This window comes from Crotalus tigris, unplaced genomic scaffold, assembly GCF_016545835.1.
Source record: "Crotalus tigris isolate CLP2741 ecotype Arizona unplaced genomic scaffold, ASM1654583v1 scf7180000024383.4638030, whole genome shotgun sequence".
Classification (NCBI taxonomy): domain Eukaryota; kingdom Metazoa; phylum Chordata; class Lepidosauria; order Squamata; family Viperidae; genus Crotalus; species Crotalus tigris.
This window is the reverse complement of record NW_024100553.1, coordinates 3,183,604-3,210,550: the sequence shown is the minus strand read 5'-3', so window position 1 is coordinate 3,210,550 and position 26,947 is coordinate 3,183,604. Positions and strand designations below refer to the sequence as shown.

At 39.0% G+C, this 26,947-nt stretch overlaps 1 protein-coding gene across 4 annotated transcripts in view; it reads left to right on the top strand.

The window, feature by feature from the left end:
• Window positions 1-26,947, top strand: part of FRMD4B (FERM domain containing 4B) — a 256,120-nt gene that overhangs the window by 110,885 nt on the left and 118,288 nt on the right. For all 4 annotated transcript variants that reach the window (XM_039328770.1, XM_039328769.1, XM_039328768.1 and 1 more), the window contains exons 2-4: window positions 20,108-20,173; window positions 22,505-22,599; window positions 25,682-25,774. In XM_039328770.1, coding sequence (XP_039184704.1) covers window positions 20,108-20,173; window positions 22,505-22,599; window positions 25,682-25,774 — 254 coding nt within the window. The remainder of the gene's footprint in view (window positions 1-20,107; window positions 20,174-22,504; window positions 22,600-25,681; window positions 25,775-26,947) is intronic.

Below are 26,947 nucleotides of genomic sequence, written 5' to 3'. Positions count from 1 at the left end.
GTGATTTACCAAAACTTTAGAAGTACCACTGCACTAGTACTGAACATCTCTCAATGCATCAGATATTTCCTACCTAAGTGCAGTATCCTACGTTTATCACCAATGAATTGCATTTTGTTGGAAAGGACCAAACTCTATCAAAATCTCAAGATCTTTTCAAATCTTGTGCCCAGGTTCTGAGATGATAGCAGTTTTATGTCATCTACAAATTTGATGAGATTCATTTTATCCATTCATCTAAGTCATTAAATTAAAAAGTTGAAGTGCAATAGACCCAGTACGTAACTTTGGGATTCCTCACTGCATAGCTCTTTTCATCTAGTCATAGATCCATAGATTCATTAAGGATCACACATAGTGTACAGCTTGTCAACTAACTGCAAATCGATGTGGTAATGGGACCACATGGTTCCATTTATTAAGAAGGGGAATATGGTAATCTTTATCAAATGCCTTATCGAAGCCCAGGTACATTACAGTACATCTTCAGCATTCCATTGACATTTCCCTTGTCCCTCCCTCCCCCCTTCCCCCTCCCCCCCAAAAAGCAATGAGATTTATCTGGCACAGGCTCTTTTTAAGAAAACCGTGCTGGTTTCTGGTAAATATGCTTTCCCAAACCTCAGTTCAAATCTTAAATCTCCAGAGAGTCCTTTCATAATTCTAAGCAGTCACATTATGTTCTTTTTGATTGACAGCTAATGATCTCAGAAATTGGACAGCTCTGACTTTGGATAGTGTGGCTCTTCCCAAAAGGATCAAGATTCAGTCATAGTGGAGTCTTGTCTGATTTATTTATTTATTTAAGATTTTAAACTGCCCAATAGTGAAAGATATTTGTGCAGTTTACAGTAACTGTAAAAAGTATAATTCAAGTTAAGGAAATATACCATAAGAGCAGGGAATAGGTGTTCTTTCTGAAAAATAAAGGTTTAACAAAGATGAGGGATATTCTCATAGATCTACTGAGCTGAAGTTGAAACTATATTTCAAGATCCGTATAGATACAGAAATACTGATAAAGAACGTTACAGGTGCTTCAGTCTGTCAGGATGTCAGACAGTGAATTCTGAACTAGCTGCCGATTTGGAGTATTTATTTAATTAATTTTAACATGCTTTTATTTGTTGAGGCTTATATGTTGCTCTTGTTCAGCAGGACTTTGGTTGCTTTCTGCTTTCTGTCTCCTGTTTCCCTTCCATTGAGGGAAAACACAGTAATGTTGAGTTTTGAATTTTCCCTCTGGTAATGTTCTTGGTACAGAGGAAAGAAGCAAATGAATAGCAGCTAGGTTTTAAATCTTAGAAGCCTTGACAGATCCATCTACCCAAAGATATTTCTCAAAGAGAGGTAAGCATTTTAGGAGCATCAGAAGCAGAGAAATTTTACTCATTTCTTTTTTGTTCTTTGGTTTCCATCAGCTTGCTCTCCTGCTTATCACTTTAAGAATCTGCTGTTGTATAATGGTTCAGGTATTGGACTAAAACAGGGGTGTCAAACTCAATTTCATTGAGAGTCACATCAGCATGGTGGTTGCCCTCAGGGGGCAGCCTACTGGCTAGGTATGGATGGAGTGGGTGTGGCCTACTGGATGGGCATGGCCAGCTCTACATCGTTCACGTCTGTGGGGGCCTGGGCAGGAGTGGGACAGATCTGAGGGTCTCTGGCAGAAAGGGGTGGGACTGGGGCAAGCGCCAAGGCATGGTCCATTTCTTCATTCCTCACAAAGGGTGACACCTCCCCAGCATGCACCGAGGGGGCGGGGCCGACACGGCAGAGTGTGGTTCCTCGCTATTTCTAGACGGCCTTGTGGAGCTAAAACTGAATGTGTTTTGGCATAGATGGCCACCACAAAATTGTACATTGGCTCCCGGCCGGCCTGGGCCAGAGCCAAGGCAGAGGGGGCCGTTCCCTCACTGTTTCCAGGATGGCTTCGTGGGCCACATGAAACCACTTCGCAGGCCGCATCCGGCCCCCGGACCTTGTGTTTGACATGTCTGGACTAAAACAAAGGAAAGTCAGGTTCAAATCTACCTACAGGTAGTCCTTGACTTATACTCATTTGTTTAATGACAATTCAAAGTTAAAATGGCACTGAACAAAGTGTCCTATGACCATTTTTTCCCCATGATCCTGTGATCAAAATTCAGACACTTGGCAACTGGTATGTATTTATGACAATTGCAGTGTCCCAGGATCCTGTGATCCTCCTTCCAACAAGCAAAGTCAATGCAGAAGCCAGATTCACTTACCAACTGTGTTTCTAATTTAACAACTGCAGTGATCCACTTAACAATTGTGGCAAGAAAGGTCATAACATGGGTCAAAATTCACTTAACTATTCTCTTGCTTAGCAATAGAAATTCTGGGCTCAGTTGTGGTCATAAGTTGAAGATTACCTGTATAACCATGGATGCTGAAAGGAGAATTTGGCTAGTTCACTGCCTCCACTTCAGGATTTGAACTCTGAGAAAAATTAAAGAAAACAGTGCTGCATATACCATTTTGAGCCAATAGGTTCACTGTATATTAAATAAATATTGAAATAATCTAAATCTGCCAGGGATCATATTAGTCTTGTGATAAAAGTCATATGGTCACATGCGTGATTACATGACATATAAAAATATATTTCATCTTTTTACACTTGTCTAGTCAAAATATAGTTAGATAGAATTGTTCTCATTTTGAAATGCTTTTCAGCAAAGCCCCCAAGAGACGAGGTACAAGGGCTTCAGTATTGGACTAGTATTAAGGGAGACCCAGTTGCTAATCCACTTTCAGCCACTAGCACCCTGGATGACTTTGGGCCAGTTATTCTCCTTCAAGCCAGCCTACCTCACACAGTTGTTTATGTGGAAATAAATAGGGGAAAGCATTAGGCATGCCAGTTTGAATACCTAAAGAAAAGGCAAATCAATAAATCAGTCGTGCTCGTTATAAATATTTGAATACAAATCGATGATACTAAGATGCAATTGTGGATTTGAATGTGGATGTGTAATATTGCCATAATAAGACTGACAATAACAGAATAACAGAGTTGGAAAGGGCCTTGGACATCTTCTAGTCCATCTGCTACTCAGGCAGGAAACTTAAACCATTTCAGACAAGTGATTGTCCAATCTCTTCTTTAAAACTTCCACTATTGGAGCACCAACAGCTTCTGGAGGCAAATCTTTCCACTGATTAATTGTTCTCGCTGTCAGGAAATTTCTCCTTAGTTCTAGGTTGTTTCTCTTCTTGATTAGTTTCCATCCATTGCTTCTTGTTCAGCCTTCAGATGCTTTGGAAAATAGGTTGTGACCCCCTCTTCTTTGTGGCAACCCCTGAGATATTTGAACACTACTATTATGTCACCCTCGTCCTTCTCTTCATTAAACCAGACATACCCAATTCCAGCAACCGTTCCTTATATGTTTTAGCCTCCATTCCCCAGATCACTTTTGTTGTTCTCTCTGCACTCTTTCTAGAGTCTCAACATCTTTTTACAATTAGTCTGAATATATGAGCATTTGATTCCATTGCATAAGTTTCCCAAATAACTATGTCCATTAACATCCTCTATAAAGTTTTATCTGGGGTAAAATTAATTTTGCGCCTTCTCAATATCCTGCTCAAGGAAAGCCTATGTTCTAAATTGCTAAGAAGGAGGGATTTCCACATAGTAATTAGCCATTAGAAACTCCATTCATTCCCTGTACAAATGGTGATTGGGACATTCTCAGTCACTATAGAGAGGTTAATACTCGGAGTTGTGGGATCAATTATTTATTGTATCCCATAAGCAAATATAGGGCATATTTGTCCTTTAATCTACTACTTACTTGGATTGCTAATGTCTATTTTGTTATATCTTTCAACAAGAAGATTATTCCCATGATAAGATTGATAAGATCTGAGGCTGGGGAATAAATAATATTAGGGAATGCTTCATTTTAATATTCGACCAGGGCAAAGTAACTTTATTCTTGAGGAGCACTCAGGACAAATATAATGGGATGAACAGCTTTCAAACCTATACAATACATTGGGGAATGTGTGGATGAAATTTTCAACCCACAACTCTACAGCACTCTCTTGGACCACCAGGGAGAGCCTATTCAATATACTGTCACCCTTTCGCTTTTATTCCAGAGAAACCCTCTCCCTGCACTGTTTTTAAGGAGGAAGAAAGTGGAAACATGCCATGTACCTCCACTTTTCAGTTTCTATATAGCTTATCAGGGCAAATTGGTGTATAAAAGGAAAAGCTCTCTGCCAGAGTGAGAACGCAGACTCTAGAAGTGATTGCAAAGTTTTAATTATGCAGATTGAAAAGCTGATAAACTAAATGAAAGTTGAAGACAAGGGAGAATGGGAGAAATGCAGACTCTAAGTCAGTATCTTCTTTTCAAGCACCCCATACATCACTTTCCCAACTTCTTTTGCGCATATCCAAACAGCCACCTACGATGCTCATAATACGAGGTTCAGAATACAAAGCCACTGTTCACTTGTCCACAAAAGCAATTTAACCACTCCTAGCTTAATTATTCTCTATAGCAGTGGTTCTCAACCTGTGGGTCAGGACCCCATTTGGGGACAAACAACCATTTCACGGGGGTCGCCAAACAACGCAGTCCGCCATTTTTTCCCCCTTTTCCTTAGCTGTGCTACTCCCTTTCATTCTATTGGCTTTTGAAAGCCAATAGAATAGACTCTCTTGAATAGAGTCTAATTCTATTGGCTTTCAAAAGCCAATAGGAATTGTCCAGGCTGTCTCTGCCCTGCTGAGCCTGCCAAAAGTCCCATTCTGCAAACGGTGCTACACCAGTTGAGTAGTCCTCGACTTACGACCAGTTGAGTAGTCCTCGACTTACGACCGGTTGGGGGTCGCGGCATTAAAAAGGTTGAGAACCACTGCTCTATAGCTATTTTCCTATGATTCTTCATTGGTTTTCTTGGGGTGGAGAGGTGTTTTTACCTCATTTAAGTCATCCTGAGAAAAAATACCCTGCCCTCTCAAAACAGCAAAACAACAAAGGAAAATAGAGTTGCCCTGTATTCCTTTTAAAGCTCTTTTTAAATCTGAGAGGGGAATTTTCCTGTTCCTGATCAGTTCTTCAGAGTTTGGTTTCCTTCAGGTTGTCTGTCAACTATTTAAGATTGATCAGTTTAGCTTTGATTGATGTATCAGTTGCAAGATTCACTTTAATTTTTTATATCTAAACACTTCATAACTGCAAAGATTTAAGGCCCAGATATGATTGTGAGAAATAGAATGCTATCGTTATTAATTTCTAAAATAAGGAAAGGGAAGATGCTAGCATAAAAACATAGCCATTTTGGGGGGAGGGGGGAGATTAACAAATAGGATATGATTTCAACAAGTAACTTTCACTTTCAGCTTCATCTTTTGCTGCTTGTCAGAACATTCTCTCTAGTCTTAAGATTTATTTGAGAGAGACTTTAAGGTAAAAAAGGAGGTTTTTTAATTATTGAGGTCCTTCCTAGTTGCATCACCATCATTACATTTTCTGTAAGAATTCTGCCTTACTATCTTGGTGTTCTGGTAATGCATATATATTCAGACTGTCTCTAGAACAGGGCTTTTCAACCAGTGGTACAGGTACCACCTGTGGTACATTGGCACCTGGCAGGTGGTACATGACCATCCTAGAAAAGTGGTAGCGAGGGAGGGGAATGAGCTGAACTGGTGGCAGCACTGCACAAGCCTGAGCGAGAGATGGCTGGAGCTCCAGGGCTGTCAGGGGTCAGCGGAAGCGCCAGGATCAGCGCCAGACTCCAGCTGGAGCTTGGCGCTGATCCTGGTGCTTCTGCTGAGCCCCGAAGAAGCGCTGATCAGCTGGAATCAGCAGGGTCTTGTGATTTACATTCAGATGCTTGGCAACTGATTCATATTTATGACGGTCACAGTGTCCCAGGGTCATGTGAAGTGACCAAACCTGCTGCAACCACCCAGCAGATAGGGGGAATAAAAACCAAACACCCCCCCCACCCCACCCCCATTGCCAATCCTCAACAGAAATGCTCACAACAATGAAAACCTCGGACAGGAGGAAGAGTGCTGCCAGGCAGACAGGCAGGTATCTTGCTCGGCTGTGGCTTGGGGGGCACTTTTTTTCAGTGCCATTGTAACTTCGAACAGTCACTAAACGAACTGTTGTAAGTCGAGGACTACCTGTTATTTTATCACTTTTTTTCCTTTTTTGGGGGAGTCATCAAGTTTTTGACACCTTGCTGACTGATGGTACTCAGATGTTACCATATCCTAAAAGTGGTACAATGGGTGAAAAGGTTGAAAAGTGGTACAGTGGGTGAAAAGATTGAAAAGCCCTGCTCTAGAACTGGATCCCACTTCAGTAATAAAGCAAGTAGTGTGCAGATAGAAGGTTACAGGTTCAGCTCCTGGCACCTTTAGATAAAAGTGGCAGATGATCTGAAATGCTGCAGAATTGATTATGCTGCTGCTAAACTAGATATACAATTGTGGCTTGATTGGAAAGAGTGAAATAGTTATTATTTTGTAGTTCCTTTATATGTTCTCGTATTGACAAATCACACCTACTCAGCCACTGGTATCAAAATATGAATTCAACCTCAAATCAATGTGTCTTGCCATAGTTCAAGCAGTAACTCCTTAGAGGGAACAAACACATCAATTTGATTGCAGTAGACAGTATTTTGCCTCTAAATCAGTGTTTCTCAACCTTGACAATTTTAAGGCATGTGGACTTCAACTCCCAGAATTCCAGAGCCAGCATTCTGGCTGTGGAATTCTGGGAGTTGAAGTCCACTTGCCTTAAAATTGTCAAGGTTGAGAAACACTGCTCTAAATGTAAGCTAGCGGGGCTTCTGCTACACCTCTGAATGTTTGTTGTGCTATAACTTTTAAGTAGTTGCATTAACTTAAAACCACTTCAATAAGTATACTCATTTTTAAAATGCGAAAGCTAAAATGCGAGTCAGCTGTTGAAGTCATCTAATCACTAGAAACTTGCTGCAGAGAAAAAAAAAATAGAAGCTGGATATCGGCATCAAAATGTCCATATGAGCCTTCTTTGTGTGCTTGGCTGACACAAAATCTCCATTTTCTTTTATGGCAATAAAGGTGCAGGTGCCTCCCAGGCAACTGTGAATTCTCAGAAGAAATCAGCAATCGTAGCATTTTAATTAAGAAATAGTTTCCTGCAAGAATTCTTGTCTTTTGTTCATCTAGGAAGATGTGCCTATTTTCTGGATATTTGAATTCAACTGTGCCTATGTTTATATTTGTCAATTTGTTCCAGGCATATGATATGTGTATTTACTTTAAAAATGATTTATATGGCCACTCTCTTGCTGTTGCAATTTGGGGAACTAACATCAAATAAAAATGTGTTATGGCATCTGAGGGCAGTCAACTTAACACTGTCACCTGACCATGATTTTTCTACATTTTATGTGGATTTCTGGGATTTCATTCTGGTTTCTGGCAAAAAAAAATGCCTATTGGCTAAATGGATTTGCTTAATGACTGCTACAGTTACTTAAGGACTGCCACATTCACTTAATGACAACCACATCTGCTTAATTTCCTCTTTGAAAAGATGGTAAAATCAGGTGCAGTCACATGGTTACCTGCTTAATTACTGCAACGATTTAATGACGATAATTCCAGGCTCAATTTACAGTTTTCAGTCAAGGGCTACCTGTACAAAGGAATTTGCTCAGGAACCATAGTTTGTTTGTGGCTTATGGGCCTAGAAATGGCAAGAGGAAAATTCATTTATCTCAGTGGAACATAAGAACAATATATGGCTTTTTGTTTTTTGTTTGATTGTTCCTTTTCTATGTAAATCTTTTAATATCTTGTGTTGCCTAGCTTATTTTGAGGGACTTTTGTTCTCATTCTGTAATCAAAGCAATCAACAGTAAGGTCATTTCCTAGCGATTAAATGGTACCGGAATAAGTCTGGAACTGTAAAAGTCCTTGCTACAAAACTCCCTTGTTTTAGGGAAATATATACACAAAGGCTTAGGAGAGAGAATTGTATATTTTGCTGTTCTTTTAAAAAATACCAAAGGATATGATCTGGAGGTAAGAACATTTAAATGTAATTGTTTTGTAAGGTTCCATTAGTTTATTATTGTAGGGAGGTCTTAATTAAATAAGAAATATGATTTTAGAATTAATAATTACAATGAATAAAATAATATGTCAAAAGATAGCAAACTGAAAGAAAACATTCTTGATTTTCCTTAGACTGAAAGAATTGCTGAGTGAGGGAGGGGGATGCAATTAATAAGTTACGTGATAAGGCATTTGTTTATTCTAGATGCATTTCATTCATTAATATGTGGAATGTTATTTATTTTGAACCTACTATTTATTTCCTTTGCTACAAACACTGATTTCCCTGTGAAAATATTACATTTTGGAAACTGATAATAAGTCACAGTTGGTTTTGATTTCACAGATGGGTTTGGTTATGTACCTTACATTATTGGAATCTTTTCAGGAATCGTTTTATTGAAAGCAAATAATTATATAGTGATCTCCCAAAGAAGGATAAGCAAGAAATCATTGGAGCAAATAGCCCCCTTTTTATTGCAACCGTTAAGGATCTCATGAGTGAAAACTGCTTTCCCTTATTTCTGTCCCCTTTCATACAGTTCTTGGTCTTAGAAGATACAACAATGACAGGTATGGAGCTCATTAGAAACCTTTTAAAAGAGATACTTAAGGAATTACAAAACTTCAACCTTGTCAAATCCATTATTCGTGTGCATATGTGAGTGGATGAAAGTGTGTGAAAGAGAAAGATAATGGCAATCAAACTCTTGTCAAGTTGAAGCTTCTCTCGTGCATAAAAATCAATTTTTACCTGTAAGGAAAAGAACATTCTAAAATTCCTGTTAGGAAATCACAAATCCTTCAATGCATTTATTTAATAATGATTTTTTAAAAAGAAAAATGTATTTTAGTCCAAACATGTTCAACTTCCTTCGCTATAATTTCCAAAGATAATTTCTGAGGGAAATCTAATATTTCCTAGCAAAACCTTTGTAAACAGACCAAATAAACCTTACTGGTTCTTTGTAAAAAGAGCAAATTACTTTGTACCTAGGACACTGGAATTATCTCAATTTCAAATATCCCAACAGATTTGCCCAGATAATAGGAGCTATAATTTCTATGAACTATTAATATAATTAGAACCCTCTAGTTAGAAGATGTAGAAACTTTCTGAGACTTTCATTGAAAGATGCCTAGAAATGCTGTTAATAAATAAATAATTTCTACTAGTCTCTATATTTCTTGTTCATGATGTCAATTTATGCAGGGACAGGTGAAAAGTTTTAAATGCAAAGCTGAGAACAGACCTAAATTCCCTGAATATTTAGGCTCTTTTATAACCAAGCACAGGTAATATTTCTGTTCTGTTACTATAGGAATTATCTGATCTCTTGAGATAACCCAGGAGATACAAATATAACTCTTTGGAACAAAACATGCTTGGGAACTTTTTTATTTGTAACTATGCTTTGTTGTGCAGATATCACTGGATAGGACAGTGGTGGCGAATCTATGTCATGAGTGCCAGAGGCGGCACTCAGAGCCCTCTTTGTGGGCATGCGCGCCATCACCCCAACCCTGCCTCCCCCCACGGTCCCCTTCTCAGCAGCAGCCCCCCTGGAGGAGAGTTGCCCCTGGGCGCATCCCACATGTAGCAGCGCAGCCAAGGACATGGCAGCCGGGCAGGAGGGACAAGACTCTGCCCTCATACCCCATTGTGTGCAGATGATGCTGCAGGGCATGGATGGAGGGCATGGTCACTATGGCACTGCCGGGCTGCCTGGACAATCTGTGGCGGGCCATGGAGGTGGTGGGTGGCCCTGTGGGTGGGCAGGGCAGGGGGCAGGGACAGAGCAGGTGGGGTGGGAGTGGGTGGGGCAGTTTTTGGGCACTCAGTCTCTAAAAGGTTTGCCATCACTGGGATAGGATATATGTGCTATGGACCAGCTCTAAATAATTCCCAGAATTAATGCCATGATAATCAGATACACACCAAGTATTTTACTGGCTCTGGTGCAAATGACCAGGAGCATTCATTGAGTTCAAAGTACAGAAGAGTTTATTGTTGCTACCAATAAACAAGAATCTAGTCAACTAACGGTCAGTGTTAAAGTGGCCCTAGATAAGGGTCAGTGGTACCACATGGGGCTGGACTTAACATTTCTTCTGGCAATGCAATGATTCCAAACTCTTGACATGTTTTATTCCACTTTCCAGTTCAGACTGCTCTTCCTTTAGAAGCTCTGTGTTAAGAATTATTTTATATTTATATATGAGGCCAAACTGCCTACGAAAGCTCAGTAACTTTTTTACTTACAAATTTGTTTATATTAAACGGTCTTGTTTCTTTTTATCCTGGTGTTCGTTTTTCTATATTTATATTTATATTATTATAATATTTTTCTATATTTATATTTATATATATATATATATATATATATATATATATATATATATATATATATATATATATATGAAACACAGGAATGCCATTGTTCAGAAGCCCATAAATAAAAAGAGAGTTGATGATAACTTGTAATTTTTGTTCTTTGTCTATTTTCCATATTTTACTGACATATTGTGATACAAACTAATATAGACAAATTATATCTTTTATTTCTTGTGTAGGTTACTAGTTTAGTGACAAAAAAAAAAGAATCTAAAGCAGATACAAACTCAAGAATGTGTTATGGTCCTACAGTATTTATTGGGAGATTTGTTTGGCTCACTCTGGTGCTGGACGTGATTTGTGATCTGCCTGTGACTAGCTGCTATCTCCATTCAAGAAACCAATCTATCTGATTTCTCCAAATCATGAAATTTAGTACAGTTATTAGAAGTAAAATAAAATTATGCAGAAGCAGCAAGTATACCCATTCATACAGTTTTTGTACCACTGCTTTTTAATCATCTTGGTGCAGAAATTGTGCCAGGAATCTTCAGTATTTACGTAGGCGTTTTATTTGTTTTGCCACCTCAGCTACAGAAACCAGCTCTTTTTTTACCCCTCAAGCCCGTTCAAAATTCTTCTATATATAAACTGAAAAATACTGAATCAAACTACAATTTCACTGGATAGTTTTGAAACCATTCCAAAATAACTCACAGATCAGGCCAGAGTGAATACTTTTCGCCATACTTTTCAGCCAAAATGATTGTGGAAAACCTCATTCCAAAAGAATTAAGTTTCAGTTGCTTTTCACAGAATGCTGCTTACACTGGAGAGAGACACTAGTGGTCTAGCAGAGGACAAAGCTCACCCAGTTTTCCTACTTGTAGCTCATTTTAATTGCGATTCACCAACCATCTCACCCAAGATATTTTCACATTTGATTTCAAAGAGATCAGACTTTGGCCAAAATTAAATAAACCTCTGCCTGATCTTGTTTTGATATCCATAGTGAGCTATAGATATCTATAGTAGCTTGGGAGAAAGGCTACAAAAGGTGGCAAAGGAGCAAGCCATCATTTGCTTTCTGGTAAATGGGTACTTGTATCTAGCCACAATATACTCATGACCATTTATGATCAAGCGTTCAAAATCTCAAATGTGCCCAGTGACAGGCCCCTCCCAATACCTGTGATTAAAGAGGTATGACTTCATTACTGTGTGTTAGGCAATGAATTATTGAAAGAGAAATTAATCCTGACTACCAGGGTCTACCAGAATGAACCTGTCGACTCCAAGGAACTTACTCTGCTGTTGGAGCAGGGGGTTTTTTAATTGGGAAAAAATTGCAAGATTTAAGTGGCCACTCCTTTTCCTGGTATTATTTCCTTTGGGGACTCAATCCACCTCAATCTGACAAAAGTTTGTTTTATGTTGCTCCTGGGAACTTGATCCTTTGCCAAACATGGCCTTTGCCATAGACAAGTAAGCTGAGTGACTGTATCATCATCATCATCATCATCATCATCATCATCATCATCATTATTATTATTATTATTATTATTATTATTATTATTATGGATCATAGCACAGTTAGCCAGATGTTCAGACTGGATTTGGCATTTTGTCTACCTATCGAGTCCTTACCCAGGACCTGGGATAGGCAGATGTGGATGTTTGATGGTATTACAGATATCGTCGCAGGATGGAAGCAGTTCCTAGGACAATATCTCAAGATCAAAACATTATTATTATTATTATCGATCATCGCACAGTCAGCCAGATGTTCAGACTGGATTTGGCATTTTGTCTACCTATCGAGTCATTATTATTATTATTATTATTATTATTATTATTATTATTACTATTATGGTTGGTCGAATGGCTAGCCTGATATTTAGACTGGATCTGGCATTTTTGTTCTTGTATCAAGTCTTTCCCAAGGACCTGGGATAGGTAGATTATGGATGTTTGATGGTGTTAAAGGTATCATTAGGAACCTTGTTCCGAATAAAGCTGGGGTTTTTTTTGAAAAAAAAATTATTTTTCATTTTTCAATACATTTGATACTTTCAATACATTATAAAAAAAATACCTTTGAAATAAATTAATACATATAACCTTAGGTGTCGCTCGTCCATCTCCCCCAGTAATTGACTGGTGGTGATTTTCTCAGTGCTGTTGATGTTCAAGTGGTGCTCCAGATGTTTTGGGATTGATATTATCTTTGCTTTCTTTGGCCACAATCATTCTATTTCTATTTCCGGATCTTTGTATTTTGTCATTTTCTCCAGTCCTTTCTCTTCTAATCTGCTATCTCCAGATACTGCCATATCTGTTATCCAGACTTTTTTTCTTTCTTATCAACAATTGTTAAATCTGGAATATGATGTGGGAGGTGCCTGTCTGTTGAATTTTAAATTTATCTTCTTCCTTCTCTATTACTTTGTCTAGTTTATAGTTGCTAGAAATGGAATTTCTGGTAGATATTCCAAAGCATGGTTGTTGCTATTTTGTGATGCCATTGCTTGTAGAGACATTCTGTGCAATCTTCTTGCAGCAGCTAACTAGGTGGTCCACTTTAGCTTCTTTGCAAAGATGGCACGTACTGTCTGTTGCTGTCTTCTCAATTTCGAATTTTGTATGTATTTTTTCTTAAAGCTTGGTCTTGTGCCACTCTTTCTTCAATTTTCCTGCTTTTGCCAGGTTTTGTTTTTATCTGCTTTGCCTTCTAGTTGTTGTTGTTGTTTTAATACATTGAGTTTATAATTCTTTGCCTTGCCGTGTCTTTTTTCTCTACTTCATTCAGTCTTTCTTACAGGCCAGTTTGGTTTCTCCAGTATTCTGTAAGTCTTCATGGCGCATTAGCTGAATTCAATTCCTGCACTCTGCTGAAAGTGTTTCCTTCCATGCATGGAGTGGAGAAATGGAGCTCACAGCCTGAAGATCTGAGCTCCATTTCTGCACCCTGCTGGGCATACTATTCCATACACCGAAGGCAGGCATCTCTTTCAGCAAGCTCCTAGAGAAGAGAGAGAGCTGAAATCCAAGCAAAAAACAGAGTGTGGTATGCCTCATTGGGGTGGGGAGAGACTCTGGGAGGTCCAGCATAGGCCATGTATGAGTCTGTCATCCTCATGGGCTGAAAGTTGCTCCCTTCCCCCAGAGGCACCCCACATTTTTCACCTGGGACTCCATCCACCAAATGAGCTGCGGGATCACTTAAGAACCACAACAAAGCGAAGGAGGGGGGGAGACATGATAGCAGTGTTCCAATATCTCAGGGGCTGCCACAAAAAAGAGGGAGTCAAGCTATTCTCCAAAGCGCCTGAAGGCAGGACAAGGAGCAACGGATGGAAACTAATCAAGGAGAGAAGCAACCTAGAACTAAGGAGAAACTTCCTGACAGTTAGAACAATTAACCAGTGAAACAATCTTCCTCCAGAAGCGGTGAATGCTCCAACACTGGAAGTTTTTAAGAAGAGACTGGATAGCCATTTGTCTGAAATGGTATAGGGTTTCCTGCCTGAGCAGGGGGTTGGACTAAATGACCACCAAGGTCCCTTCCAACTTTATTATTATTATTATTATTACTAGGAGTGCCAGGATTGCAGTTGTTGAACAAAACAGTCATGTGGGCAACCACATGACGTCTCCTTTAATGAGCACTTTACTCAACAATTAAGATTCTGACCCCAATTATGATTCTAGTAGAAGTGAGGAATACCTGCACGGAGCAGCCTCTCCTCCATTGCTTGGATTCTACTAAAGGGGCAGGTTATGGAGTGGCAGTCTTGGCAACTGTTCCCTTAGTTTGTTGAGATTAAAATGAAATGTGAATGACAAAAATAAAAACTTTTTTAAAAATTATTTGAAATAATTAAAACAAATTGTTGAATTGTCTCACAGTGAGTTGTCCAGTGGTGAGTTGGCCATGGTGAGCTGTCCTGCTGTGGTGAGTTGGCCACGCCGAATTGGCCGTGGCAAATTGACTGTGGCGAGTTGTCCCATTCCGCTCTGAGTTGGCTGGATTTAGTAGCAATTATTCATATCTTGGTTATCTCTCATCTGGAGTACTACAATGTGCGTTATGTGGAGCAACCCTTGAAAAATATCTGGAAATGGAAACTGGTGCAAAATGCTACAATATGGTTGCTTGCTGATGCAGGGTACAATGATCACATGATGGCTGTGCAGAAAAAACCTGACATAATTTAAGATGTTGATGTTCTGTCCAGCTTTGTAAGGGCGGGGGGAATCACTAAACTCAGCTAATTGGAGAAGAAGAGTTGCTTGTGGAATAACAATAAGCACCTTTCTGATTGTACTTGCTACTGGTCACTTACATCGTTGGTAGAATGGGTAGCAAAATGTTACAGATTTTACCAACTTTACAGATGTTGTTGCTTGTTAGCTTAAGATAGAAAACATTGCTTTAACTTCAGTACAATAGTTGACTTTTGAGCCTGCCTCACAGGCGGGCTGGGAAGAAATTGAGACAAATCCATGGAGACACAGCAGAATAAAATATTCTGCTAAGGCATATTTGTATCATAGATAGATGAAAGTGAGGAAAGTTCAAAGCTACTCACAAGTCATATGCTGGTCATAAGGAAAGATGTGAGAGATTAACAATGTTAAGAAGATCCTGGCAAATTTGCTAAGCTTTGTGTAAATTAGGTAGTTAGCTTCCTGTGAGAATAAATTCATTCCAAATGGAGGATGAAGATTTTTATCTGCTAGTAGCCATTAATCAAAATTAGGTTATATAAGTTTGATGTAGTGAATGTTTAAATTTAATCAAGATATTTTTTTCTCTCTCCAGAGATGCTCTTTTTCAGTTAAGAGTGAATTAACCTGGTTTATATTCTTTTTTGTCTGGCAACAGGATTAAGCTAATATGAGATAAACCATTCTTAAATCAGACAGCCATTCATTCCACAAGAAGCTTAACTGCTTTAACTAAATAGCTGGAGGATGGGCAAATTCCTTTTGGGGTCTTTAAAAATGGAAACAAGATTTTCTTTTTTTTTAAATTCCTTATGAGCTATTGAAAATTTAAAATTGGTATGTAATGCATCTGCCCTCTAACCCATCAACTCTTTAAGCTAAATCATAAATAATGCCAATAGAATTAGCTCATTCAGATTGCTGTCTGCACTTTGTCACATAACAGTCTTGAAACCGTTGTTGAAATAATTAAATACACACTCATAAAATACAGCTGAACCAAACTTTTCCAGCATTCTGATTTTTAAAAATTTTTTGAGAAAACTCCCATTCAAGACAGTAAAATTTTTCACTAATTATTTATAGTTACAGCCTTTCAAACACGAGTTTCCAAGGAAACCCACAATAAAACGCTTAGATTTTAAAATTAAATTTATAATAAAATGATATAGCGTGTTTTAAAATGCAAAATGACTCCAGGATGCACGAAACAGATATTAAAACAGAGAAACAGCAAGTATAAAATTAATGAGATACTGTAAATTCTGGAAAAAAAATGAAATGAAATCATTTTTGCTTGGAGCCAGAAAGAAAATCAAGTTCATATTTCTAGTTGGCTTTGTCTCTGAAGATAACAGGAATCAGAACAGGTTTCGTGTAAGCCACAAGTGTAAAAACCTGTAGCCTCCAGATGTGGAATTGCAATTGTGAGCACCCTGAAATTTTGTCCATGGACACATCTAGAGGGGGTAGACTTGGTGAATCAATTACCTATGGAGGGCAGTGAATTCTCCACTACAGCTACAGAAATCATGTACCTGGTTTTTCAGTGTCCAAAAGCTGGAACTGCATCCGTCACAGAAGTGCAGCTGGTATACTGGGAGTTTCATTACTTTTCAAAATTAATGTGCCGTTTTAACTTTGATACGCTTCACCTCAAATAGCAGGGTTTCATCATAGCTGGGGGAGGATAAGGATCATCAAAGTACCCCTGGGGCTATGTGAATTACCAGTCTCTCCCACTTGTCCCAAAGCATATAAACTGAAAGACTTATCTATTTGGGGGATTTCTGTTTGAATATGAAACATCTCATTTGCCAGTTTCAGTAGTACATTCCTTTTTTTTTTTTAGCTTTACCATATTAAAATCTTTTCAGTAATACTGAATACTCTACTGTAAACCTGTTCCATAATTCAAATTGTCCTCACGCAGGTCGACCTCAACTTACAACCACAATTTCTGTTGCTATGCAATACAGTTAAGTGACCCCCCCCCCATTTTACACAGCTGTTAAGTGAATCACTGCAGTTAAGTTAGTAACACGATTGTTAAGTGAATCTGGCTTCCTCATTGATTTTGCTTGTCAAAAAGTGATCGCATAACCCGGGATGCTGCAATCATCATAAATATGAACTGATTGCCAAGCACCTGGATTTTGACAGTTAAGTGTGGAACCTGGTCATAAGTCACTTTTTTCAATTCACTTCAAACAGTCACTAAATGAATGCTTGTAAGTTGAGGAGTACCAGAATGCTGAAGATTTTAAAGACCCCCCCTTAAATAAAGATAAACAGATTTTCTGTTCTTCTGATATACTTTTATTTCTGGATTTACTTTTGGGTTGTCCACTGGAAACTGACAGGAAAACAGTGGAGGGAAAGAATTTGTTTGTGCACAGGTGATCAAAGTGAGTGAAAAGAGTAATTTGATTCTAACTAAGCAATGGACAATTATATATCCTTGAAATAAATGCACACATAGAAAGTGCCTTCTGTAATTTGTTTCCAAATATGTCTTGGCATTTTTGCTTATTTAAAAATACAACATCTTTGGGAGCATGAAAATACAGTGTTATGATAAAAAAGGAGAGCATGACAGAATGTGCCAATTCAAACAACTTTTGCCTTAAGAAAATAAAATCAAGCAGAGAATAAATCAGAATTCTATTATTATTATTTTTTAAAAAAGAAAACTTTCTAAAGCTTCCTTGCTATGATGCTATTCTGTATTTAGATATACAGGTTTATTCTTGCTTTTTTACTTCCTAAATTGGATTTCTTTTCCCCTGAGGCTTCCTGTTTATATAGCATCTAAATACATCTGGAGTATAACTTGACGTTGTGGGGTCTAAAAATACTGCCTAAAACAGCAACTTTTGTAGATCAGAGCTGCTGCTCCTGGGTAGAAGAGCAAAAATATCCTGAAGGTTTTATATCACATATCTGAAGTTGCAAGCATGAAATCAGGCTTTCACTGCTAAAGCTGTGTCTTTCACTCATATTATCATATTACAGTAAAGTCATCTGTATTGTTGTAGCATTTGCCATATGGAATTTCTTTGTACAGACCATTTGTCTTAATAGTGAATTGAATTCCGTCATTTTATATTGTGCACAATTTTGAACTTGTAAAAAAGTTTTTAAGACAGGAAAATAATTATACTCCTTTTGGTTTTCTTCAATAGAGGGAATTAACCACCTTTAGTCATTCAGGGGTCCCCAAATCCAGGGCTATGGACATGTGCGTGTCTGTGGACCGTTAGGAATCGGGCCGTGCAAACGAGCGAAGCTTCATCTGCATATGTGTGAGATCTAGGTAGAGCATAAAACCATGACACCCCCCCCCAATCTGTGGAAAAATTGTTTTTCACAGAACCGGTCCCCAGTGCCCAAAAGGTTGTGGACCACTGCTCTATCTATTTCACTCATTTCTCATCTGACATCTCCCAGATCCAACTGGATTATACTTCTAGAATTTCCTTACCTTACAGCTCTGCAGTATTATCTCATTCTAGAATCTTTGCAGATGACAGACTGGGGAAAGTTGTCCTAGTGCATAACATAGTCCATTTTAGATAAATTAAAAAGTATCAATATACTGATTTTATAACTTATTTCATGAAGCTAGAAATCATACCTGGTATGCTTGTTTCGTACCTAAGAACATAAGGAGATTGTATTTGGAACTGAAGTTTGAACAAGGGCCTGGAGGACGATGCCTTGGATGGCAATCAAGATAATTAATCAGTGGAACAACCTGCCTCCAGAAGTTGTGAATGCTCCAATACTGGAAGTTTTTAAGAGATTGGACAACCATTTGTCTGAAATGGTATAGGGCAGTGGTGGCGAACCTCTGGCACGCGTACCAGAGGCAGCACTCAGAGCCCTCTCTGTGGGCATGCGTGCCATTACCCCAGCCCTACCTCTCCTCGTGGCCCCCTCCTCACCAGCAGCCCCCCCTGGAGAGTTGCCCCCAGGCACAGCCTGCATGGAGCAGCACCACCAAGAACATGGCAGCCAGGCAGCAGGGACAAGACTCCACCTTTGCACCCCAATGCACGCAGCTGCTGCTCTTGGTACAGGTGGAAGGCGTGGCTGCCATGGCACTACAGGGCCACCTGGGCGATCTGCGGTGGGCTGTGGAGGCGGTGGATGGCCCTGTGAGTGGGCAGGGCGGAGCAGAGGGCAGAGCAGGGGTGGAGCAGGGGCAGGCGGCGGAGCAGGTGGGGGGTGGTTTTGGGGCACTTAGTGTCTAAAAGGTTCACCATCACTGGTACAGGGTATCCTGCCTAAGCCGGGGGTTGGACTAGATGACCTACAGGTCCATTCCAACTATTCTATTCTATTCTATTCTATTCCCAGTGCCATTTATGAATTGGGGTGGAGTGTTGAGAAAGAAAGGTTTTATATTGAGAACAGATCCACCCATTTGCAACCATTGGGGTGCAGTTTAAAGACGAGACAAAAATCTCATAATTAAATCATTTGAACCACTTGGACTACCACAACCAGGTGAGAAATTCTTTCAGTTGGAACCTGGACTACTAATCAATGAGCTAAAACTGAATTAGATCAGAAATGAAGGAAAGAGCATATCAATGATACCGTTATGATGTTATAAGTATGGTTGTGGGTGTGTGTATAAGTAGTCTCGACTTACAACCATTCATTTAGCAACTGTTCAAAGTTGCAACAGCACTGAAAAAGGTGACCACCTGTCCTCAGACGTACAATCATCTCAAACTGATGATCATCTCATTCCTTATCCCCACAGTCACGGGATCAAAATTCAGGGGGCTGGCAATTGTCATGTATTTACGACAGTTGCAGCATCCTGGGGTCACATGATCACCATTTGCAACCTTCTCCAGTCAGCTTCCAATACGCTTTAGTCAATGGGGGAAGCAGATTTGTTTAACGAACATGTGATTCCGTTAACAACTGCAGTGATTTGCTTAACAACCATGGGGGGAAATTATCATAAAATCAGGCGCGATCTATTTAAAACCCACCTTGCTTAACAATGGAAATTCTGTGTAGGAGATGACCAGGTTGAACCCGAGGGAGGGGGTCAAACGCGTCATAAGTCATGAGTCCCTTTGCATCCACAAGAGATCTTACTCCAGCCCACTTTGAATTCCTTTCTATTCTTAACTCCTGCACATTTCCCCCAACGGTCACTTGGCCAGATTCTTAAAGAAAACTTAAGCTTGCAATAAATCTTTATATTCATATGAACTGTTTGAATCTCCTGATTTCCCAGATGCTTGACATTCTGGTCCCAATTGTGATTGTAAGTGGAGGACTACTTTGGTAAATGGCCGTGTACCAACAGATAAATATACAAATGCGCTTATATGGTATATACCTTTGGAGTGAGAAACCATTACTGTTCTACAGTTAATGCTCTTCCATTTGTTTTACAGATGACCGAAGGGAGACACTGCCAAGTACAGCTTCTGGATGATAGGAAGCTGGAGCTACTAGTTCAGGTGAGACATATTGTAGTTTTATTGTTTCTGTAGCACTGATTCAGTAATTGATCTCTTCAGCAGGGCTGATCGTGCTTCGAAAATGATTTGAAAGAAATGTTTTAAACTTTGTGCCAGTATAGCACCTATCTGTGATTAATTAAAGCAATAGAGGTTTTTTTTAAGGTTGGACACAAACTTGGAGAAATCATGCAGCAATACATTTTCAGGTTCATGCAGAAGCTTCTTAATGAATAGAATAGAGTAGAATAGAATAGAACAGAACAGAATAACAGAGTTGGAAGGGACCTTGGAGGTCTTTTAGTCCAATCCCCCTCCTTAGGCAGGAAACCCTATACCATTTCAGACAAATGGTTGTCCAATCTCTTCTTAAAAACTCCCAGTGTTGGAGCATTCACTGCTTCTGGAGGCAGGTTGTTCCTTGATCAATTGTTCTAACTGTCAGGACATTTCTCCTTGGTTCTAGATTGCTTCTCTCTTTGATTAGTTTTCATCCATTGCTTCTTGTCCTGCCTTCAGGTGCTTTGGAGAACAGCTTGACTCCCTCTTCTTTCTGGCAACCCCTGAGATATTGGAACATTGCTATCATGTCATCCCTTGTCCTTCTCCTCATTAAACTAGACATACCCAATTCCAGCAACCGTTCCTTATATGTTTTAGCCTTCAGTCCTCTGATCATCTTTGTTGCTCTTTTCTGCATAATAACAGAGAGCTGTTGGGTTCATGCTTACTGGAGGTTCAAAGACTCAAAGAGGATGCACAGCCATGCTCCTCAGTTCACTCCCCAGTACGACAGTAGCTCTGAGAAAGAGGGGAGGCATAGTAGCTAGTGCAGAGGATGAGAATAATTTAACAGGACTGGTTGTTTCTGGAGTGCTTTGGGCACTATATTTATGAAGAAATCAAGAAAACTGTAGTGTATCGGTAGTTCTCGATTCACCACAATTGAATCCAGAATTTCTGTTGCTAAGTAAGATGGTTATTAAGTGAGTCGTGCCCAATTTTATGATCTTTTCTGCCATGGTTGTTAAACAAATACTTCAGTTGTTAAGTGAATCATATGATCATTCAGTGAATCCAGCTGCACCGTTTATTTAGCTTGTTGGAATCTGGCTGGGAACATCACAGATGACAGTCACATGATCCTGGGATGCTGCAGCCATTGTGGGGATCTGTCGTAAGTCATTTTTTCAATGCTGTTGTAACTTCAAACGGTTGCTAAACAAATGGTTGCAAGTCAAGGATGGGCTGCATTTAGAGGAAGGACAATCATGACGATCAATAATATAGAAATTTAACCTGCTGAAAACAAGCTGAAAGAGTTAGGAGACATCATAATCTGTAGAGAAGGCAAAATGAAACCTGTCTGATATCTCCGTAATCATGATCGTAGTAATAATTGGAGAAAATTTATTCTTCAGTGTTCTTGAAGAATGACTATATAACTAGTGGGTTCAAGCAAGTAGATTTCATCTAAACATTAGGAGGAAGAGATTTCTGAGAGGAGATTGCTCTTTAGCAATGAATCAATCAACATTCTCAGAACTCAACTTTGGTTGATGGTGGACAGCAACACGTCAGAATTATTTCAAGATTCCTACTTTGAACTGAGAGTATTAGAGGGTCACCAAGGGCCTCCCTTCCTCTAGAATCCTATATTGTCATACCTCAGCACTCGACTGCTTCAGAACTCATCAAATTCAATATTCGACATGTTTGGAAGCAGAAATCTTGTCCTGGGGTTCGCCTTTCTCTTGTTAGTAGACATGCAAGGAAGAATTTGGTGATGTTGGCTTGCCTCATGACTGACTATTTCTTCCAGCTGAAATAGTGGGTCATGTGGTAAGTCATGTGATTTTCTCAGTACTCGTTGGTTTTAGTATTCAGCGCATCTTCTGGAACGAATTTTTGACAAGAACTGAGGTGCCACTATATAGGTGACCAATATGGGCTACATTGCATTGTGTGTTAGTTTTACTTAGGCTAGTATTTGATCACGATATCTCTTTTGATAATATTACAAGGATAATTTCATTTGAATTCAGGATATTGAATGGAGTGCAGTGGAGTTTCTTAAAATATTTTTAAATAGATAATTTTAATTACTTGTAAAGACATGTAAATAAGGAAGGGCTGCCCCTTCCAATCCCATTACTATGAAAATAAAAATTGAGTTTCTACTCCAAGCTAAAATCTTTAAGAGAAATAGTCCAATGGCAAAGGATGAAAACTTTTCCAAAAGATTTTTCCAAAATAGAGGATAATTTGATATTATTGTTTTAACATAAGAGATTGCAAGAATAACATACTTTTTTTTTTCTTTGCCTATAGCCTAAACTTTTGTCACGGGAATTATTGGATTTGGTGGCTTCACATTTCAACCTCAAAGAAAAGGAATATTTTGGGATAACATTCATAGATGATATGTAAGTACATCATGCAGTTATTTTTAAACATCTTGAATAGTCAAAATGTAAACTGGTGTTCCCAAATTTATTTTTAGAGAATATCATAGGCTTCGTTTATTGACTGATATCCCCAAATTATAGACTTCTCCTTCTGTTTGCTTCTTTTATGATTATAGCAAAAAATATTGCTGTCTGGATATGCATAGTGTTAATTGCTATGCCTTTATTTTGCTTTACTGTTAGGTTATCCTGCTCAACCTTTTTCTGGTCTGCCTAGGTCAATGTGGTGCTAACATTATTTATATATTTCAGACACCTATTAAACAGCATTTCTTAGGGATTACATAGCTTTTCCCAGCCTGATATTTGGATTACAACTCCCAGAACTCAGCCAGCTGGCCGGCTGTTAAAAGATTTTTGAGTTGAAGTCTATACATCTGGAGGACATTCAGATTGGGGAAAGTTAAGCTAAATGCATTCAAGAATTGGAAGGGAGAAGAGGCTGGTTAGATAGTTCTCCTCCAAGTATTATTTTTCCATTCCAAGTTAATTTCCATGCTGTTTACACACATAGGGTTACAGATTTCCCTCTTCAAATGCAGGGATTGGAGGAGAATTTAGAGCAGGGAAGATGCAGCCATGAACCAATGAAGTTATAGAACTATAGAACATAGAACCAAAGGATTGGAAGAGGCCTCGGAAGTCTTCTAGGCAGGAGATGTTATACCATCCCAGTCAAATGGTTGTCCAGTCAATTTTTGAAAACCTCCAAGAATGGAGCATCTCACAATTCTGGGAAGCAAGTTGTTTCACTGATTAATTGTTCTGCCTATCATAAAATTTCTCCTTATTCCTTGAATCTCCCTTTAACCTCAGGTGCTTTGGAGAATAAGTTGACCACTTCTTCTCTGTGACAGTCCCTCAGTGAAGACAGTTGTGGTATCCCCCCAATCAGTCATCAAATTTGACAATCTTCTTCGAGTTTCTCTTCCAAAATTTCTTGATTTTACTTGTTATACATATAGACATGCATACTGTATGTAAGCAAAATAAATTATATGTGTATTTGCATATATTTTCTGCTATATGAATGATTGATTTCCTATTGCTGGATGTTCTCAACTTTTCCATAGGTAAATTCTGTCAATAGATTTTGAAGGTTTTGGTACATCTGCTCCTATTTGAGAAAAAAAAATTCCTGAAAAACATAAGCCTGAACTTAAGAGGAAATATCTCTTCCGTCTTAACAACTTTCTAGTTTGGGAAAATATCTATTGATGTTAAATTCCTTTTTGTGTTATTTTGATTATGAATTGCAACCTCCAGAGGGCAGTCAAATCCTTTTTTTAAAAAAAAAAATTCCCCACTATAGAAGAAGACACCACTTAAACTTTTTCTATTAGGCAAAGCGTGTGACTCAGTGACACAGATATTGTTCAGTCAAAGCACCGATGAATAATAACAATATGCTTTAATGGTGAAGGCTTTCTTTTCCTCATGCTTATTTTTCCTCTCAAAAAAATACGTTTATAAATTCATTGTAGGCCATTGTAAAACGTAGACGTGAAAAGAACAAATGAAGATTGAACCACCACTCCATACTTAGTGACATCCAGATAGATTGGATTCCAGCTTTTTTCATATCCATTTAGTAATAGTGAGAATGCCTGATTCTTCTAGTGTATAAAAGGTAAAGGTAAGAGTCCCTGCGGATTTTACTCTGCTAGTTGTTGGCAACTATAGGGAGCGGTGTTCATCTCCGTTTCAAGAGCACTGAGCCAGCGCTGTCCAAAGACATTTCTGCAGACATGTGGCCAGCATGATGTCATGTTACACTGTTACCCTCCCACCAAAGTGGTACCTGTTTATCTACTCCCATTTGCATGCTTTCAAACTGTTAGGTTGGCAGGAACTGGAGCAAGGACGGGAGCCCACCCCATTGCATGGTGCTTCGAGTCTCAAATCTGTGCTGCTGGCTTTCCAGCTGACAAGCCCAGCATCTTAACCACTGAGACACCGTGCCACCATGTATATGAGGCTGTAAGAAAGGAATGGCTTTTGCCTTTCGGTTTATTTTGAATTAATAATGTGCTATAATAGGATTTTGAAGGCTGTTAATTCCTTTGCTCAAGAACTTAAATCCTAACTTCCTTTTGTGTGTGTGTTTGTGTGTGTATGTGTGTGAAGCCAGCCATATTGTCAATAAGTTATTACGAGGTGGCTAAGTGGTACAAACAATTCGGAAAACACTTTTTAAACATTTGATAAAGTAACCAGAAACTAGTTTATTACATCTTGAGTCTCTGATCACATTTGGAATTGCTGTGTAGAGTTAGTGTATCTTTCAGTTGAATGGACAGCCGACTTCCACTTTAGACTCTCTGAGAAAATTACACCAATTTTGTGCATGCCAATTATCACTCCTATATTTCATTCTGGCCCCCATTCATAATCATACAGATAGTCCTTCATTACATTGGGACCAGAATTTCCATTGCTAAGCAAGGCGGTTGTTAAGGGAATCACACCTGATTTTATAGCATTTTTTGACACAGTTGCTAAGCGAATCACTGCAGTTGTTAAGAGAATCATGCAGTCATTAAGCAAATTCAGCTTCCCTCATTGACTTTGCTTGTCAGAGGATGGCTGGGAAGATGGCAACGCCATGACTCAGGGATGCTGCAATCGTCATAAATACATGCCATTTGCCAAGTGTCTGAATTTCAACTGCATGACCATGAGGATGCTGTGATGGTCACAAGTGCGGGGATTGGTCATAAGCCACTTTTTCAGTGCTGTCGTATCTTCAAATAGTCACTAAATGAATGGCTGCAAGTAGAGGACTACCTATATTTCAGCCCATTAATTGGTTCTTAATCAAGAGGAAGGATAAGATTGGACTTTCCTGAATATTTATAAATGCTACATTATCTGTGCTTGCTATGAAGGTAGGCAATGAATAAAATGAGAAAAATAGAAGAGTTAGCCAACTTCATCTCTAAGTTACCTTGATCTTTTAAACTGCTGAGAAATAGTCTCAACTACGTGAATTAATATCATTTGTTTCTTATGTTTCCTGTTCTGTTTTGATGTTTTTCAGGGGACACAATGTCTGGCTACAGTTAGATCACAGAGTCCTGGATCATGATTTACCTAAAAAACCCGGTCCAGCAACTTTGTTTTTTGCAGTCAGGTAAGTATGAATATGCAGTACAAAATGAATTTGCACTGTGGAATTTCTAGTTGTAACCAATTTTCTTTGAAAAGAATAAATGGATCTTTGCTAATTATCAATGACAAATAAGCAGGACAAATTTAAAAAATTAGTTAAAAGGATGACACATGAATGAACATGTGTGTCATATTTCCCTATCACTTCTGAACTAGTACTGTATGTCGGCCCATGTGGTAATTTTTATATTTAAGTCTTAACAAGATGACTCATTATACTAGTGGTTTTACATTTGAAATGCAGTTTAAAGAAAACCTTTTAAGGAACTTCCTAGTCTTCTCTATGTGTTGTGACTGCACATGTTCAGAGGGTTGGAGGTACTCTTAATATATCTGTCTCCAAACTCCATACTTTTAAGGTTCCTGCTCAGACAATAAAATAATAACACAATAGAAAATGAGCTAGTGTCAAATCTTCAGAATATAAACCACCTAAAAAGCAACTGAGGAAGAAAAATTACTCCCGTAAGACAAGCTGCTACATATATGCAGTCAGCAAAGTTCTACTCCTACCATCACCCCTATCCACTAATGATATTACCTAGCCTGACAAGGAAACATCTACAGAAAGAGAAGCAAGTTTAGAACACCAGAATTCACAATCTTGAAATCAATCTTGATGTGATGTTAATGTCTTAGAACAGGGGTCCCCAAACCCTGGTCCATGGACCAGTACCGGGCTGCAGCATGCCAGCAACCAGTCTGCACAAACAAGCAAAGCCTGATCCACGAGATGCAGGCAGCACCCACCGGTCTATGGAAAAACTTCTGCCCATGGAACCAGTCCCTGGTGCCCAAAAGGTTGGGGATCTCTGTCTTAGAATCATAAGGCTGGAAGGAACGTTGGAGGTCTTCCAGTCCAAATCCTGGCCCAAGGCAAAAGTCGTCATTCCATCATGGATAAATGGTTGTCTAGTCTTTACTTGAAAACCTCCAGCAATGGAGCATCCTGGAAGGCAAGCTATAATCATTCTCACTGTCAGGAAATTCCTCCTTATTTCCAGGTTGGATCTCCCTCTGACAAGCTTTCATCCATTGCTTCTTGTCCTGTTCTGTTCTCAGATGTTCTGGAGAACAAATCAATCCCCTCTTCCCTGATACAGCCCTTCAAGTATTGGGAAATGGCTATCATTTC